The sequence below is a fragment of the Hemicordylus capensis genome, chromosome 5 (assembly GCF_027244095.1).
Source record: "Hemicordylus capensis ecotype Gifberg chromosome 5, rHemCap1.1.pri, whole genome shotgun sequence".
Classification (NCBI taxonomy): domain Eukaryota; kingdom Metazoa; phylum Chordata; class Lepidosauria; order Squamata; family Cordylidae; genus Hemicordylus; species Hemicordylus capensis.
This window is the reverse complement of record NC_069661.1, coordinates 235,141,788-235,161,211: the sequence shown is the minus strand read 5'-3', so window position 1 is coordinate 235,161,211 and position 19,424 is coordinate 235,141,788. Positions and strand designations below refer to the sequence as shown.

The following is a 19,424-nucleotide window of genomic DNA, read 5'->3' as shown; positions in this document are numbered from 1 at the left end:
CTGTAACCACTATTCTTGGTTCTGCTTTTGATCCATAAAGCTCTAAATGGCTTGGATCATTCATCTCTGAGAGATCATCTTTCCCGTGCTCTGTCATAATCTCTAAAGGCTGGTCAGCTGGAGAGAACGGCAGGATGAGTTCTTGGCATTACTTGATCCCCGTTTCAAGCCACTTCTATGGTAGGGCAAACACTCTTTGCCCTACTGTAACACCCACCACCCAGACAGTGGTCTGACTCCGTATGAGCCTTTCTAGATTGGAGCGTTTTTTGTGGCAGGATCAGTGGACTCCCACAGTAGATTTAATCCGGAGTGATTGTGGGCTATGCACACACACACACACACAATTTCCTTTTACTGTCTTTGTGCACTTTCCCTGTCTCCACTGTAGTCATTCTGCAATAAAAAGTTGCTCTTTTTGTCTGGTCTTCTTGCCTTGCCTCCCCCAACACTGTACTACCCCCATTTCTTCCCAATTGTTTCTCTGCCCACTGTTTCCTCTTACTGCCCACCCTAGGTGCATGTGCAACCAACACATGACAAGCCAGGTCATTCAGCTGATTTTATTTTCATCTGCCCTTCGTATTTGTATGGATGTTGATAGCAACATTTGTCCTGATTAAGCATATCCTTTAAAAAAAAAACATCCCAGCAATGGCACTGAAGCACTCTTTAAGGCAAGGGACAGGGTGGGGTGGGGTGAGACATGTTTCTTAAGCTAGGGACTGAAAGATTAATGTCCACAGAAGAGGGAAAGGTGTGGGCCGGGTGAAATTCCTCCCCTGCAACCCCTCCCCGCCCCACTTATGCCTGCTGCCTAGAGAAGTTAATAGCCCCACCTACACCTCCTGAGGAAACCCATTCAAAGTGTCTACATGCTGCAACTTAATGCATACAAAAACTACTCACATTCAACACAGCAAAAAGGGTTATTTTTTAAAATTCTAACTTCTCAATGGATTGGGAGCTATTCATAGTAGAAAAGTGTGGAATGACAGTGATGTGTACATCGTGGAATCCTTGCTCAGCCATTCAGTATAGTGCAGCTTCCATTAGAATCTTCCCGATTGCATGGTGAATTTATCTGTCATTATTCAATGTCGTATGAGGCCTTATTATCATCACCTACTAATATGGATGGAGGCATTCCTACTACCCTTCATGCAATTCAGAGGATCCATATGAACATAGGAAGCTGCCATATACTGAGTCAGACCATTGGTCTATCTAGCTCAGTACTGTCTTCACAGACTGGCAGTGGCTTCTCCAAGGTTGCAGGCAGGAATCGATCTCAGCTCTTTCTTGGAGAAGCCCAGGAGGGAACTTGAAACCTTCTGCTCTTCCCAGAATGGCTCCATCCCCTAAGGGGAATATCTTACAGTGCTCACACCTAGTCTCCCATTCATATGCAACCAGGGAAGACCCTGCTTAGCTAAGGGGACAAGTCATGTGCTAACACACTTCAGTGGAGGAAGGAGACTCACAATGTGGAAGCAGCTTGCCACACAGATATAGATGCCCACCTGCTCTAAGGTCATCCAGTAAAGCCCTCTTGTGTGTGTCCCATCACCAGCAGTACTTAGCTTGGTGGGTACACACAAGTGGGCCCTCTCTGATACTGCCTCGACTCTATGGAACTCTCTCCCACTGGAAATCTGCTTGGCACCCTCTTTGCTCAACTTTAGAAAGGTGCTTGGTTGTTTATGTAAACCTTTGAAAATGTATAATACAGTTTTTCTGTCCTGCTGTTCTTCATACATGCTGCTTTTTGTTGTTACAAGTTGTTTTATTGGACCCTATTTTTTACAACTTTTTATTTTGGATTTTTAAAACAAAATTAAAGGTACAAGCATTTTCAAATGACATCAGAAATACAGGAACAAAAAAAATAAAAGATTCTCAAACATTTCACTTTATAATCCACTATCAATTGTACTCACCAGTCAATATGTGCATAAAAGAAATGAAAATAAAGCTCTAATAATAATGCAATTTGCCACTTGTCTAATTTATTACTCTACTGAAGTAAACAGAATGAGCAGAAGTATTCCCAAGTTTTACCCCATGGTTTTGGAATCAAGCCAAGTGTCAGCAAGTAAGGGAGTCAAACCAAGTCTAACCATCATCTAGAAACAAAAAAAATATTCCTGCTAGGCTGGAGTTAAGGCAGTGCTAAAAATTTTAGATTTAAGCGTAGCCTTTTAGAAATTTGCAACAGGGTTTTCATTAAATAGAGTTCATAGTTGAGAAATGATTTTCTACTCCTAGCTTTTGTCAGCTTCCATAATGGGGCAGGATAACAACCAAAATTAAGTACATGAAAATTAATCCCGTGCTGAGATAACCCTGGCAGGAAACATAATTTAAATTCAAGATTGTAAGGGTGGAACAAAGCAGTACTGATAATATTTTCCAAAGGCTTCAAAATCAGGCAACACATAAAGGATGCAGTCAAAATTTTAAAATTACATGATGGTAAGTGTCTTATTCCAAGGGCTTAACAAGGTGTTGGAAAATTGGGCTTTAGCAGTAAGTCCCTCAAGTCACCTCAGCTGGCAGCGAGGCTCAGCTAGCAGGAGAAAGATTTGTCACTATCCCCAGTATTTTAATTGCTGTGCGTTCCACATGTGCTGTCAAAAATGTCTTTGGGGAGCGTGGGTGTAAGGAGTTATATGACAGTATGAGGGCAAAACTGAGCGAGAGACATATTCCTCAGATCATCCCCATGTTTCTTATGCCCCTGACTTTAGATACGAGACTAATAATCTCACCGCGTGATCAGAATACAAATCGCCATGCCTGTTACCTGCATACTCTTCTACTGGATGGGCTGCGCATTCTACAGAGCTGTTTAGAAAGCTGCCTTGCATTGAAAACGTAATGTAATATAAACTTCATCTCCTCCAGTATCTTGGGAGTAAAAAACACATTGCAACAAAAGGGATTGTTGTTTGCCCATTCAAGTTGAGTGCATGTAATACAAAGACAAAACCGCACCACAGAAGTGCAGCCCCTGGGAGTTATTAGCACATGGCTTCATGCTGCGGGGTAAATGTTGAGCAAAACCACTTCGAAGTACACTCGCGGCATTGAGGGAAGCAGCCCCTCCCCTCTGCTCTCGGGTTTGCTTTTGATGCAAGTTCACATGTTTTCCTTTTAGCCAATGGTGTGTGTGGGGGGAGAGACTACTGAAGAGTAGGGGTGTGCACGGAACCAGCTGGCCCGGTTCGGTTCGAGTCCAGACCAGACTCAAACCTGACTGGCCATGTCTGGCCTGGCCCCCATCGAACCCCCCCACCCTGGTCCAGACAAGTTTGTGAATTTTCTTTAATTTTTTTTAAAAGTAAAATAAAATAAAAATACCTCTAGCCCTTCGGGGGGCTTCCTCTAGGCCGTGGGTGTGTTGTGTGTCCGCAAAGGTTCCTCCTCCCCCAGCCGACCTCTTAATTCACTGCCGTGGCCCAGAAAATGCTTGCTCTATAAGTGTGTGTGGTGGCCATTTTGGCCACCGCCGTGTATGCGTAAATGGCCCCTGCAAGCCCTGGCATGACCCAGGGCCTCACAAAGGTCATTGTGTATGTGCGGCGGCCATGCCAGGGCCATTTACACATGCGCGGCGGCCAAAATGCGCACGTACAGAGCAAGCATTTTCCAGGCCGCAACTGTGAATTAAGAGGCCAGCGGAGGGAGGGGGAGCCTTTGCAGACAACCCTGCAGCCTACAAGAAGCTACCCCCGAAGGGGCTAGAGGTATTTTTATTTTATTTTTTAAAATTAAAAAAATAATAATTTGTGAACGTGTCCGGAGGTTCAATACCGGTCTGGACGGAACTGGGGGTGGTGGGAGTGGTGTTTTTGGTCCGATCCCAAACCCTCGAACCTCCGGACTGAACCCTTGAACCTCCAGACCGGTCCGCATATCCCTACTGAAGAGCTACATCTGCATTTGTAAAGAGAGAATCATTATCATGCTAATGATCTACGTCAGTGGCCGCAGCGGCTGGTGAGTGCTCCAGGCTTTCCTTTTAGCAGCAGCCCAGCGCGCCTGTCGCCACTCGCCAGCACACGCCGCCCGCCCGCCACCCACCCAGCCCTGGTCCCTGCCCCAGAGAGGCGCAGCCACCATACCATTCCTTTCATAGTTCCCGTCCTGCTCCTCTGCCGCTGCTCAGCAGTGTCTTTAAAAGTGTTTTTTTTTTAAATCCCCGCCCCTAGGTGGCCATGCCTCTGGCCCCCCTGGAGTCCCTGTCCCAATTTCTGCCAAAGGAGTGTTGGCAACCCTAATACAGTATTCCAAATGTGGCTGCACCATAGATTTGTACAAGGGCATTCTAATATTGCCAATAGTATTTTCCAATTATTTTCCTAATCATTCCTAGCTTGGAGCTTGCCTTTTTCACTGCTGCCACACAGCTGTTTTGATTTTATTTATTTTTAATGTAAGCTGCCTAGGGGGAAGGGTCCCCAGATCAGAAGGTGGGGGTAGAAATGCTCTAAATGAATGAATAAATAAATTGGACCTTGCAACAAGAGATGAACTGAATGAAGCCCAGCTGTGAAGCACCAGGGGCATTGACAGCTCCCTTTCAAGGGAGATACACCTGACACCATCTCTGTTGTCTATTAGGCACCAGACAAAGTCTCTCTTGTTCAGTTTTAAGTGGTATCATTAACAACCAGGCTGGGTTTATGTCGTTTGCCTCTGCTTGTTTATGTTTATATGCCTGTGAGACAGTGCACTTTACTACTTGTAAAGTTTCCTCTAGGTTAATCTAGCAGTTCAAAGCTGCTTTTTTGCTGTTTGTTATATTATTTTAGAGTTTGCTCTTCACTGTTGATATCATATGAATATATGGGCTGACTGCAGGAAGTATATGTGTTTTAAAAATGTTTCTAAGCCAGAGGAATAGGAACAGAGGAAGCTGCCTTATTCCAAGTCAGAACATTGGTCCATTTAGCTCACTATTCTCTACATGCTGGACAGCCAGCATGGTGTAGTGGTTAGAGTGCTGGACTAGGACTGGGGAGACCAGAGTTCAAATCCCCATTCAGCCAGGATACCAGCTGGATGACTCTGGGCCAGTTACTTCTCTCTCAGCCTAACCTACTTCACAGGGTTGTTGTGAGGAGAAACATAAGTATGTAGTACACCGCTCTGGGCTCCTTGGAGGAAGAGTGGGATATAAAATGTAATAAATAAACAAACAAACAAACAAACACAGACTGGCAGCGGTTTCTCCAAGAGTGCTTGCAGGAGTCTCTCTCAACCTTATCTTGGAGGTACCAGGGAGGGAACTTGAAACTTTCTGCATGCAAACATGCAAGTGATCTTCCCAGAGCTGCCACATCCCTTAAGGGAAATATCTCCCATTTGAATGGGAGACTAAATGTGAGTATTGTAAGATACTTCCCTTAGGGAAAGGGGCCACTCTGGGAAGAGAAGAAGTTTCCAAGTTCCCTCCCTGGCAGCATCTCCAAGATAGGGCTGAGAGAGATTCCTGCCTGTAACTTTGGAGAAGCCGCTGCCAGTCTGTATAGACCAGGCCTGCTCAACTTCGGCCCTCCTGCAGATGTTGGCCTACAATTCCCATAATCTCTGGCTATTGGCTGCTGTGGCTGTGAATTATGGGAGTTGTAGTCCAAAAACAGCTGGGTGGGCCTAAGTTGAGCAGGCCTGGTATAGACAATCAGGGGTGGATTAAGCTCTTTGCTGCCAATAGGCAGCTTTGCAAGTAAGGGTTTTTTATTTTTATTTTTTTAATTAAATCTATTTTTTTAACCTTAAAAACTGCAAAGGCTCCTCGTGCACCCGCTCGCCTGCCTCCCAAATGATGATGGTGTGGTGGTGGGTGCATGCAGGATGGCAGTGGGCGCACTGGCGGCGGAGAAAGCAGGCTGGCAGCAAGACCTCCTAGCATAAGCCAAACTGGCAGCAGAGAGGGCGGCAATACTGCCTAACACAAGCCCGCTTACCTCTCAAATGCCAGCAATCGCCCACTTTGGGGTCTTTCTGTACGCCAAAAGGCCCCCAATCGGGCAACTGCTGGCATTTGGGAGGTAGGCGGGCTTGTGTTGGGAGCTATCGCTGCCTGCCTGCTCTCTCCTCCGCCAATGAGCCCATTGCCCTCCAGCACACACCTGCCACCGCACCGTCATAATTCGGGAGGTGGGCGGGCGGGTGCACGAGGAGAGGTTTTAAAGGTGAAAAGAATTTCTTTTCATTTAACTCAACTCCAAAATTTGCCGCTAGGGGAATTTTGCCGCTGTAGGCAGCTGCCTTTACTGCCTCTCCTTTAATCCGCCAGTGTAGACAACACTCAGGTCTACTACTGAGAACAAAACTGACAAATGAGTCAATGGACTCATTTTCTGACATGGTATATGGCAGATTCCTATGTTCTTAACCTTGCTACGCCCCAGCACAATATATTTGTAAAAGCTGAGCCAGAGCACCAGGTTACATAGCTAATATTGTCCAAGGGCAACTGATCACCAACAAATTGGTAAGACGTCCAAACCTACTCTTCCTGCCATGGCTTGCCTTTTAAAAGACTCTCCTCCAGATGTTAAAAGCATCTTGTCACCATTTTACCTCTGGGAGATGCTGGTCACAGTAGCTCATGGCCTAGCAAAATGGCAAAAGCTTAGTTGCCAATAGCTCAGCCATGTCTTTCAAGCCTGTTTTGGAGGAGGTGACCTTGACAAGTGAAAGGGTACCTTACTTTCTTGGTTTGCTATTCAAATGCAGCCCATTAAAAAGTGTCATTTGCAGTGGCCACTTCTATTTTGCATGTGCCGGGCAGGGGACTTGGATCTGAACCAGGAGCATAACAGCTGAGCGCTCTGCATCCCGTCACCAGGGCCACTGAGGAAAACCATTCTCCCACTCCAAGTCACAGCATTTGCATTTGGCCAAACCGTGCCTATTCCAAACCCTTGTTTATTTTACAGCAGCTGTGCTTTGCTTCTCCAGATTGAAGAGCTGTTTTGTCACTGCTGAGCAGCTGCAGAAAAAAAGCCAAAGAAGTGGTTGGAGCGTTTGTGGCTTGGAGTGGTCATTTCGCATTATTGTCAGGATACGGTAAACAGCCCTTGCTAGGCCCTGAGAGAAAGAAAAAGGCTGTACTCTGCTGGCAGAGTGCACCAGAAAAGTTACAGGCTGGCTATATCACTGCTAATTACAATCCTTCTAAATGCATATAGTGTGACCAGCCAATCTAGGAGCTGATTTAGAACGTATTCAGTTAGTTACTCACTTCTTAAGAGCTGCACCAGAAACCAACTTCAATTTTCGTTTTGGAATTGGCATTTTCTACAGCATAGGACTACTGGAAAAAATGCTCACCTTTCCAAACAGCTATTTCCCCCCAATGCTTTTTGGCATCCTTTTGTAGCTTTGCTGCGGCTGCTTGCACCATTTTCCTCCTCTGCCTATTTAGTTCGGTTGGCTGTGGCAGCATCACCAGCTCACCGTCTTTCATCTTTCGCTGCTAGAGGCAAAAGGTGATCCCTCCCCTGTCGCTGAGGCCAGCCCTGCCCTATTCCCTATCACCAGGCTGCCTCACCTTCCAGGTGTGCTGGTGCTTTACCTTGCAGGTCAATAGCAGCAATGGCAACTTGGCTTCTTGCATGCAGCAGCTCGTGGCCACTGTTTTGCTAGCTCCAACAGCTAGCAAATTTGAGAAACATCATTTCAGAAGCAAAATGCAGCACACTTTGGCAGAAGGTGCAGGGGATATGGGGCTGGGGGGGTGGGAGGGTGCGTAATCCAGCCAGATCTTGGCAGCTAGTGAAGCAGGGGCAACGAGGAAAGCCACTGTGCTCAAGAAGCTCTATCCTTCCTGAGTTGCTACTTTTATTTATTTGTTTGTTTGATTTATATACCGCCCTTCCTAACATGGCTCAGGGAGATTTACATTAAAATAAAAAACACTTAATAAAACAATTAATTTTTTTTAAAAAACATTTAAACCAGATAAAATTAAAATTAAAAACTAGACATCATTAAAAGCCAGGCTTAAAAGATGGGTCTTTAAGGCTCTCCTGAAGGCCTCCAAGGAAGACCATTGATCCTCTTATATCCACGGAAAGCGCATTCCACAATCTAGGGGTGACAACGGAGAAGGCCCGATCCCAGGTCGCCACCAGATTAACTGGTGGCACCCGAAGGCGGACCTCTCCTAATGATCTTAATGGGTGGTGGGGATCTTGTAGAGAAAGGCACTCTTTCAGCTAACTCAGACCGAAGCCATTCAGGGCTTTAAAAGGTAATAACCAGCACTTTGTACTTTGCCTGGAAACATATCAGGCAAACATACTGTTGACTTGCTGCTTAAGGTGTCAGCATGCCTGGTGAGGGGGAAAGAGGACAGCAGCACCAGCAAGGGAGGTGAGGCTGGTGTTGGTGTTTAGGACCATCAGGAAAGTGTGAGACACACAGGGAGATGGCAAGGAGCCAAGAGCAGCAGCAGCAGCAGCGGCAGGCAGGTGAGGTGACACCATGGGAGGGGATGCCTGCACTCACTACCCCTTAGCACAGTTACTGCCTGAGGCCATTGCCTGGCGTGTCTCATGGGGAACCCTCCTCTGGGTTGTGGTGACCAATGTGATTCTGTTCATGGTGTCACCGCAAGATATGTTATGGTTGTGAACCATCACTGTGAGCCTTCAGAGTAAGGCGGTGTGTCTGTGTGTGTGTGTGTGTGTGTGGCACTTTTCATGAAAATGAACCCAAAACTAAGCAAATAGCTTAGTCTCAATCCTCCTATTTACATACAATAAGAATGCTCAGATAAGTTTCCAGTTACTCTGGTGGGTGTCTCAAGTACAGATTAAACCTCAGGGTATTGTTTTTTTTAAAAAAAAATAAATCATTGAGAACAGAGCAATAACCCAGATAAGGTAGAGAAAACCTAGCTCCTTTATGACTTACCAGTATCAACTAAGAATACACCATAGTTGTTGTGCAGATCGGAGCTCTCTGGGCAATTCACTATTCCAGCCTGATACACTTCTTCAGCTTCTTTTAATTGGTCCTTAAAAACAGAACGAGTTTGCAAACAGGATTACTCACAGGGCAGTTAGCCTCCCAATTAATGGTTTCCTGTACAAGTCTTTCATGGAAACGGATTATCAGGAGGGGGGAATTACTGGTTGACATGAGGAAAATTACTCAAAGTAGTCCCACTGAAATTACAGGTGGACTTCATTATCCATGGGGATCCCATTCTCGGCTGAAGCTGCAGATGCACCTCGGAGGTCATTTCTGGCCACCTAGGAACCACAGATACATGGTTTTAAACTCTTTTATTTACCGCTTATACTGAGGTTAGGTGTCAATTGCCCAACTGCAGATACACGGAATCGCAGCTGTTGGGACCGTGAATATCGAGTTTCACCTGCAAAAGGACAAGTTAGGCATTTGAGACATTTTCCTCATCATGTCAGCCAGTGGCCAACATCCTGAGCAGAAAAGTGCTGGTGTTCCATGCATGCTGCTGCCTTCCAGACGAAGGCACTCGCAGAGTTTTGTGTTTTGTTCCCCCCCCCCGCAACTCCCCCATCCACAGAAGTATTGCTTGCAACCTAAAAGTGGATCACTCAGGAACATGCAGCCCTCAAGGTCCCACTTCCGGATCACAAGGAGCACTTCCGGGACAGGGGAGATAGGGAAAATTGTTTCCCTCCAGTGTGACCAGCAGAGCACTGTGCTCCTCACAGAACACTGGTGCTTAGTTAATCTGGACAAAATGGAGAACAAACACTGTCTCAGACCTTGGAGAGCTGATGCCCATCAGACTAGACAAAGCTGAGATAGATGGACTAACAGTCTGACTCGGTACCAGGCAGATTCACAGGCTGAAATGTCAGCAATACAATATTCTTATGAAATAACATTTCAGCCTTGGTTTGGGCATCTCACGGCCTTCTCTTAAACAGTATTACCACAAAGCCCTCCTCTGATTTTGGTGTCAATCTGGAGCAATCTGAAGCAGTCTGGAGCAGTCAGGAAGCTAATTCTGCTGTACAACTGAATCAAACACTACATTCTGACCGTTTGATATCATAAGCATTCCCATGGAAACAACTTTGGAAGAATAAATCAGGAGGGCCTGATGGTGCTTTGATGTCTGAAAGAATGACAAGCTGGTCTCCCAGCAAGAGAAGCAGCTTTTCTTACGGGTAGCAAATCTTCAAAAGCAGCTAGACACCCTTGGTAAGTTCGGGGCTTACTAGAATGCCATTTTCTGCAAACATTCTCTCTTTTCAAGTCTGTTCTGGTTTGAAAATCACCTTCCAAGGGGAGGACAGCGTAATTACACTGACTTACAACCTAACTCCCTTGAGCATGACACATTAATCTTAAGTGCACCTTTTACAACAACTGGAGCAAAAGAACGTCAAGGCTCATTTTAGAGTCTAAGATTACTGGAGAAAACGTGTCGTGTAGGACCAACTAAGGCAATAAAAAAGCCTCTACCTCCAATCATTCTAAAAATAAATCCAGAACTCACAATTAATCAGTCTGGTTATGTTACATTTAGAAGTGTGACTTCTAGCACTTTGGCCCACCTAGGGCCAAATGAGATGTGATGTTAGTCATGACATTAGCCCTGGAGTGCTGGCTTTTCTCTGGTGTGCAGGGAAGAGCACCAATCCAGATCAGGACCATGAGGTGGGGAAAGGGGTTTTTAATCCTTACCTGGCTAGAAATTCAGAGTGTTTTTGAGAGGTGCTGAACCAACAGAATAGCTGTCCAAGACTTGGTATATCTCAAAACCCACTTTGAATATCTAACCAGACAAAGTTTGCATTGAGACCAGGAAGACAAGCACCACTCCCACCTTGAATTCTTCCACACATTAAGGTTAAATCGATACTCCCAGTATTCTTCCACAAAAAGGTTAAATCGATACTCCCAGTCTTCAAGACTTGGCCAAACAACATCATACACTGTGGGAGGAAGGGACAGGAGACCTTTTTCTTCTACCTGATGGTGTCTGCCTGCCTGTGCCTAAGTGAAAACTGAGTCCTGGAGAGTTCACTGGGAGTCTGGACTGTCAGACTTGAAGACCGTGCATACAGTATAGTTGCACAGAGTTCTGCAGTCTTGTTCTTGTTAGAAGTACCACTTCCTTATGGGAACTACTTTACACTCAATTCTGCTGATTCCACAAGGGAGGAATGGAATGCACATCTGGAACTAGGTAAGGTTCAAATGCTGCTGGTTATCCAAACTGCACAGTGTTTCTAGGTATGCATATTCCAATCCATTCTCAAGTCCCACTGAACACATGCAACTCTTCCTAATCCTTGCAGCACAACAGTCAGTAAATAAATAAGTAAATAAGGTTACAGTCTGGAGACCTGTTTGGAATACATGATCCAAAGGTCTTCAAGATCGTAAACTCATTTATTCTTCACTGACTCTTCATTTTTTCAAAACTGCATGAGATAATGATTGCGGGACTTGTGCAGGACCAATAGATCAAGTGTGAACCCTTTTGCTATAGTTCTTCTATCATTTCTGCAGCAAAGGAGATTGCAGCTGCTAAGGGATGGTCGCTTCTGAGTCCCAACCCATCTGACTCAATATTAGTTATTGCTCTAATGGCCTTTTGACCAGTGTTCCAACACTATTGAAAATCCATACTCTTTAAGCCAGTTGTCACTGTGAGCAATTAATTTCATTTATTCTCGGGAGATGGTTCAATGGAGGGGCTTACTCACACCCCCAACTGCAAAGAACAAAACATCAGCATGCAGAAGTGGCTCCCCAGTCTGTGCACATAAGATAAAGCAGTCTCTGGGAGCGCAGTTCTGAAGGCAAAGCCCTGGTTCCTTTATCCGACTAGCCCATGCACTATTTTCCAGTTAGTCGTATGAAATTAGACATTTAAACACTACTCATAGAGGACATGAGGGGAAAAGAAAAAGCATGCCTATTTCAGTATATTATGGACATAAAGAATCATGACTAGCCAAAGGTTCCATTTAAGTTTACAGAAATGTTTTCAGATCTGCTTCATCAATGTTTTACATCACGTGGCTGACAAGATGGACTGTCCTCCATCGATTATTATTTTTAAAATTATTTTTACTTTTTATATCTCGGACAGCCCTCCGTCGATGATAGTCAGGACTGTTGCTGTGCAACTTGAAAGGCAGTCCTAATGCTGTAGTGTGACAGGCTGCCACGGGAGGACTTAAAAACACTTTTGTGCAACGCTCCTTCCACTGGAAACAAAGGAAGGAGCACTGAGCTGCTGTCCAGAACCAGTTTCTGCAGCAGTCTCATCACGTTACACCACTGGGGCTCCCTTTCAACTTGTGCAGCAGCCCTGGCAGTTCCCTAATATTGACAGAGAGCTGTCCGTCATGTTGGCCAGTGTTTAGAAAATGGGGCACTTGCCTCCACTGGGGAAGGAAGACAGATATGGACACACACCAAAGTGGTATAAGGTGGTAACCTTTGAAGAAAGATTGCGAGAATTTTATCAAGATCTGAACTGAGGTTTGTTTTGCAAATCCTGGTTAAGCAGAATCCTGGTTACCATGATCAGTAATAGGGTGGGACAATTCCATAGTTGGGAATACCATCTAGGCTGGTTCTCACAACCAGCAGTAGGGGAGCACAGGTGACCTACCCAAGTGGGAGAGCTGTGAGCACTCCTGCTTTATGATAAGGTTGGGGGAGTGATTATGTGGAGGGTTTTGTCCTACCCAGCTGTATAATGAGCTAGGAGGAAAAGCCCTCCCACCCAGTGGGAGCCTGAGGTGATAACTTCCCTTGCCTCTACCTTCCTTTTGCACACAATCACAAAACGGGAATGTGCACAGCTCTGACACTTGGGTAGGACACCTGTCCTCCCCTACTGCTGGTTGGGGGAACCAGCCTTGTTGGTATTCCCATGATTTCTCCTCTCCTTTTGTTGAGGGGGAAGAATGGCAAGAATTAGATATACTGTATGCACTTGCTATGTACATAAGTCAAATGTTAACATCAAATGTTCTCTTATTTGTGCATTGAGGGAGTACACACTCGAGCCTAATGCCCCAGATCACAAACAAGATTTATGGCAGGTGACTGTGCAAGATTTTCAGAGATCATTTGTGCCCTGCATAGCTCCTTACCTCTCTGGCTAGCAGAAAGAAAACAGAGTATGCAAAAAAGAGATAATGAAGCTATTCCCACGATCAATGGAAAGCGGGCTGAGGGAGCTTTGCCCACTTTCCAGTGGTCGTGGGAACCACTGGGCTCACAGGTGAGCCCGGTGCTCCCAAGGTGGCTAGCCCACCTAAATAAACCACCCTCCCCTTAAATGAGGTTAACAGAGCGAGCACTACGTTAACCTCATTTTGTTGCTCGTGTGTTGCCACAGTGCATGGTGACACATGAACAGACCCCCGGCCAGGAGGCTGCAAGCAGCCTACCGGGCTCGGGCGTCTCTCCAGGATGCCCTGTGCACTCACATGGGGCATCCTGGGGGCCGTGAAACCCCCAATCCCCACAGCCCCTGCCAGCTCCGTGATGGAGCTGGCAGTCGTGTGGGCGGCTGATTCAGCTGCCCAACTACGAGCGGCTACGTGTCGTGCAAAGCGCCTCAATGGCTGACATGATGTGACAATGGCATTGCCCATCAGTTGGCACCGCTGCGCATGTGACAGGCAGCCCTGGCAGTACTGCGTAAGAGGGCCATTGCACAACTATTTAAAATTGTGCACCTGAAGTTGCACAGCACCACTTCCACTAGAAACAATGTAAGTAGTAGTGCGCAACTGCAGACACACATTTTAAAGAAGTTCTGCAATTACCCATTTGCGTAACACCACCAGGACAGCCTGTCATGTAAATAGCAGCATCAGCCAATGGCTGATGCCGGTATTGCATTGTGCATCATGTCAGCCAGTATTTGCAATGAACATGCATAACTGATACAAGCCCCAGAATTCAGGCATGGTTGGGGTTATCAAGGGGCAGAATAGTTTTTGAGTTCTTTTTCATATTTTTCTCCTGCAAAGAATGTACATCCAAACCCACCCATCACAGGTATGGCTCCAGTAGTAAAGTTCAGACAGACCAAAAGGTAACATTAGTACACAGAACAGAGAAAGCACACAGGCTAGGTGAACCAAAGTGCAACGGATTACCTGTTCAGCCAAGAGTGAAGCAAGGCTGGAGTAGGCATCTGCAAAGTCTGGTCCATACTGAATGGAATCTCTCAGCAAGAGAGCAGCTTCCTCCTTCTTCCCTTGGGACCTGCGAGTCATATGATAGGAGGAAAAAAGGCAGCTCTTTTAATAACTTTCTCAGCTCCCCTATTGATTAAAACACCGTTAACAGACTCGAAAGTGCCTGTCTTATCCTTTACAGAAAGGGCTAAATAATTAAATCGCCTCTATCGAGCGTCTCCTGGGGCAGGATCATGTTCCACAGCCTGTCAGCATGAAAAAGAGTGGGAACATTCACTGGATACGTGCAAAATTTTGTGCCCTGGCACCTGCTGGTGAGGTTTTCCTTCTCCTGCTGGGCAGCACAAGCGATCCCCACAGTGTCCCCTCTCTTACTTTTCAGCACTTCATTCCATGTGTCAGGCAACAACAGAAACCTCCCAGAGACCCAGGCAGGCCTGCTGGGAAACAGGAGATACTTGAGGAGGAAAGTGAGACTCCATGTGGAAACCGTGATATTTCTGTTCCTGATTCTAGACTTCCATGCCATTTTATGCTGAGGATCTTTTGTGAGCCTCTTTGAAAAGTCCCTTGGAGCCTACAAGGTTCCAAAAAAATGAATATCCTTTTTTAAGTAAACCAGGTCAACCTTAGAGAAACACAGGAGCTCTCACCCTTACCCAGACAACTTAAGTGTCTCAGTCTTAAAATAACTATCTAGTGGAGCAAGTATGGGATAGTGTTTAGAGCAGTGGTTCCCAACCTGGGTTCCTCCTAATGTTGCTAAACTACAACACCTATCATTCCCAGCTACAATTTATTGTGGCTGGGGGTGATGGGAGTTGTAGTTCAGCAACATCGGGAGGAACCCAGGTTGGGAACCACTGGCTTAGAGTATCATACTAGGACCAGACTGGGGAGATCCAAGATACCTGATCAGCCATGAAACTCTTTGACTCTCCCTCCGCCCACCTACCTCACAGGGTTGTTGAGAGGATAAAATGCAGAGGACATGTGCTCTAACTAAAAGTAGGACAGGATAAACATGTAATAAACCTGTGATCCTTACAATGAGGGAGAAGGTAATCTCTCTACTTTCAAAACTCTACACAAACCAGAGATAATCAACACAAAAGCAATTTGCCAAATCATTAATGGGGTAGGACAAATGTGAGCTTTGAGAGCTGTGAGCGCTCCCAATTTCCGATTGTCTAGGAAGATGCTGAAAGGCATTATCTCATACTGTGTGGGAGATGGCAATGGTAAACCACAGGGCAACCACAGGGCTCTGTGGACACCAGGAGTCGACACAGACTCAACGGCACACTTTACCTTTATTAGCAAGCAACCAGGTAGGAACACCGGGGAGTGACTGTCTGTGAGACAGGAGCTGGGTAGGGTGGCGCCATCCTACCCAGCACTTGAACAAGGCTTTATTTATTTATTTAAATTATTTATACCCCGCCCCTCCAGTGCATTACTGCTCAGGCAGCTCACAAGACAAATAAAAAGATACAGTGTAAAATAAGACTAATAAAGTTAAACCAAATATAAGTTAAACGAGTTTAAAACCAGGCTAAAACCACATTGGCTCGAGGCAGCTCACAAGACAAATAAAAAGATACAGTGTAAAATAAGACTAATAAAGTTAAACCAAATATAAGTTAAACGAATTAAAAACCAGGCTAAAAGCACACTGAAAATTACAACTTTTTTTAAAGTTCCAAATTAAAAAGTTATTTCAAAAGCCAAAACCTAAGAACTATCAAAACTAAAGAACCTACCTGATATAAACAGAGATGAAACATTTTAAAGCCTCTTTTAAAAGATTTGTTTTCAATTGTTTTTAGAGAAAATTGAGGGTGGGAGCATGGCTGAGCTCTTTGGAGAGGGCGTTCCAAAGCCTCCAACCTACCTGGCAAGGGAGGAGGAACTGGAGAAGCAACCACTCCACCCTCATAGACAGTTACTCCACCCTCCTCCAACCTAGGTGTTTTCTAACAGATGATTCTGAAAAACTGGAGTGCGCAAGCTCCCGAAGATGGGTTGGATGCTCGCCCTACCCAATTAACAATTGTGTGAGCTGCCTTACAGTCTACGGACACCAGGTAGAAGCTATGTTCTACCAAATCAGACCATTGGTCCATCTACTTCAGTACTGCCTACATCAACTGGTGGCGGCTCTCCAAGGTTTAAGGCAGGAGGATTTCCCAGGCCTACCTGGTGATAAGCCACCTAATAGAGCAGCGAGGAAGTAACTTGTCTAGGGAGCAAGAGGTTGCTGGTTCGAATCCCCGCTGGTATGTATCCCAGACTATGGGAAACACCTATATCAGGCAGCAGCGATATAGGAAGATGCTGAAAGGTTCCATCTCATACTGCATGGGAGATGGCAATGGTAAACCCCTCCTGTATTCTAACAAAGAAAACCACAGGGCTATGTGGTCACCAGGAGTCGACACCGACTCAACGGCACAACTTTATCTTTACCTGGAGGCTTTACACACAGGGCTTCTACCCCGAATCTCCTTCGGGAGAGAGTGTGTGCATTCACACACCCGCCAAACTTACTCCGAACTCCCGACGAAATCCTTGGACCCACTCCACACACAAGTAGGGCTTTGTGATGCAAATTCTAGCTTCTCTCGAGGTATTTCTGGATTTTTAAAATGCTGGTTTTAAGCTACTTTTTCTGAAAACCCAAACAGGGCGAGGCACTGATGTAGAATCATTAGCATGATAAGAGGCATGGTGTCTTCAGAAATGCAGATCTATATAGACCCATTTCTATTCTCATTCTTTTGTTTTGCTGTATGTGTTCTAAGTATTCTAACTTGTAAGGGGAAAGAGAGGAAAAGGAATGTCTGGGTGGAGGGGTAAATATGTTGTGAAAGGGACTACTCCAAACCAGTAGCATGACCAGAAGTTTTCACGGCATGCTTTGTTGAGCTAGAAGGCTGTGCCGTACTCTCTTTATCACAATTACATCTTATTTTGAAAAACATGGCAGATACCAAACTCCAATGTTTCTGCCCACTTGGTCAATAATATTCTGAAATTGCTATGCATATACAAGAAGATGAGACAGCACTTTGAAGAACTTCATTTGAAATGATGAAGAATTTGTGCATTTCTTACTTTTACTTTCTACTGTTTCCAAACCATCAACATTTTTGTTGATGCATTTTCAAGCCTACCTCCAAAACATTTTGGAAATGAAGAACTGGTAGGCTATTCAATACTCACTCCTGGCTCCAATGGAGCAGACAATTTTTCCAGTAGTTCTGGCTGACTGATGTCACAGCCTGCCACCTTTCTGTCATGACCAGCTCAGAGCCAGAACTGGATGAGAGGTCTGTTGATCTCAGCACGTATAGGGCCCAAGGGAGTCAGTGGACCCCAACAAATATCCTGGGACCACCATAAGAACAGCCCTGCTAGATCAGGCCCAAGGCCCACCAAGTCCAGCATTCTGTTTTACACAGTGGCCCACCAGAGGTCCCTGAGAAACCCACAGGCAGGAGGTGAGGGCATGCTCTCTCTCCTGCTGTTCCCTGGGCATGCCCTGCTCCCCTGCAACTGGTATTTAGAGGCATCTTGCTCTAAATATGCTCAGTGGAGGCATCCTCCTCCACTGAGGAGGCCCAATGACTCCTGCCTTGACAAGCAGTCCTGCTCCAGACCCTCTTCAATTATTACTATGACAGAGATGGAATAAATCCAAGCAGAAGCCCAGACCAGGAGATGCAATGCATGAGCAGCTGTACTACTCAGCAGGAAAAAACAAGAACTATGGTGTGCTTTAGAACAGGACTCTTTTGATGCTCCAGGAGGGAGCAGGGCAGCATGGTCAGCTATACAACTGCTTGGATGGTGTTTAGCTGCTTGTTGCTGGTGCAACACCTCCTTCTGCTCCATTGTTCTGTGCGGCTCCTTGGCTGGACAGCTACTCTGCTGCATTGGCAACCTTGCCATTGAATTGTTCTTGGGCCTGAGCTTTCTGGCCTGGCCAGTGAATCAGGGAATCTAACACAGTAGTGGTAGCAGAAATTGGAATCCAGAATTAGACATTATGGTACACAAGTGGCAACATCTCCATTCCTCAACAACCCCGACCCCATTCAATGTTTTCTATGAAAAAGACATGCAGTGCAATAACTCTGTGTTGCAAGTTTCTCCAACCCAATTCTGCTTTATTAACTGCTGCATGCTGGGAGTTTTGTAAGACCAGATGATAAGAAGGGTGGCACAGGCAAGGAGACCCAGGGATGCTGCTTTTGGCAGCAGTCAGGCATCTCCTGTCAAGCCAGCTCCAGCTGAAGTTCACCCGGAGCTGCTATTTCCTGATTTAGAAGAAGTCAAACTGAAATGAGAAAGCAATCTGTCTTGTCAACTCTGAACTTATGCAAATGTGTCAATTATATCTTCTTCCTTAGAGCTTACCACACATAAATTTGAAAGCAAATTAAAATAACTTTAAAGTGGTATAGTGCTAAATGCGAAATATTAAGGGGAAAGGAGTGTTGTGAGATAGCTCTGGGTGGGAGTTCCAGGGGCTGCTTCCTCCTTCCTTTGATCCTCAGGAGCAGGGGTGTAGCTATAATTGAGTGGATTCTAAGAACTCGGGCCCCCCAGCTCTCGAGACACCCCCCCAGCTCCACTCCTCCCTATTTTCTTCACTCTCCCCCTCATTCTGAGGGGCTGCTGGGGAGAAGGGTGAACATGGGACCCCTCTCCCCTAGCTGCACCCCTGCTCAAGAGACTCACGTACAGCAAAGTAATCGAATGCTGTGCCCTTTTCTCCCAGTGCTTCACAAACATTGGGAGTAGAGATAGTGAGTAAGGGTCTCCCTAGCTGTCCTACTTGTCTCTACTACTCTATGACCCCTGATATGACTACACGTATTTCCTGTGCTGAGTCAGAATCCCTTCCTTTCCTCTTAAGAGAGCAGATGGGAACCTCTATCCCTCCCTCACACCCTCCCTCCCTCTTCATTATGTAGTTCTTTAGATTAAGGATTAGGTCTTTCCTATCCAAAGTGTACTTCACTAATAAATACTTAGTATTTAGTTCTACAAGAATCTCCTCTAAAGAACGTTTTGTTCTCAAGCACTTTGCATGTTTGTCTGCTCCTTTGTTTAGTATGCTATTCAGTCATCTAAAAAGGCTTTAAAAACTGCTCTGCAAAGGAGCAGAGAGGTGACTTTGTGATCGATACAATGTTCAACCAATCAGTGCTTTGCAAATTCATT

The 19,424-nt window shown here is 45.6% G+C and overlaps 1 protein-coding gene across 3 annotated transcripts in view; it reads right to left on the bottom strand.

Annotated features, from left to right (window-relative positions):
• Window positions 1-19,424, bottom strand: part of TMTC1 (transmembrane O-mannosyltransferase targeting cadherins 1) — a 232,675-nt gene that overhangs the window by 14,562 nt on the left and 198,689 nt on the right. For all 3 annotated transcript variants that reach the window (XM_053252491.1, XM_053252492.1, XM_053252493.1), the window contains 2 exons: window positions 14,151-14,259; window positions 8,932-9,034 (listed from right to left, as the gene is read on the bottom strand). In XM_053252491.1, coding sequence (XP_053108466.1) covers window positions 8,932-9,034; window positions 14,151-14,259 — 212 coding nt within the window. The remainder of the gene's footprint in view (window positions 1-8,931; window positions 9,035-14,150; window positions 14,260-19,424) is intronic.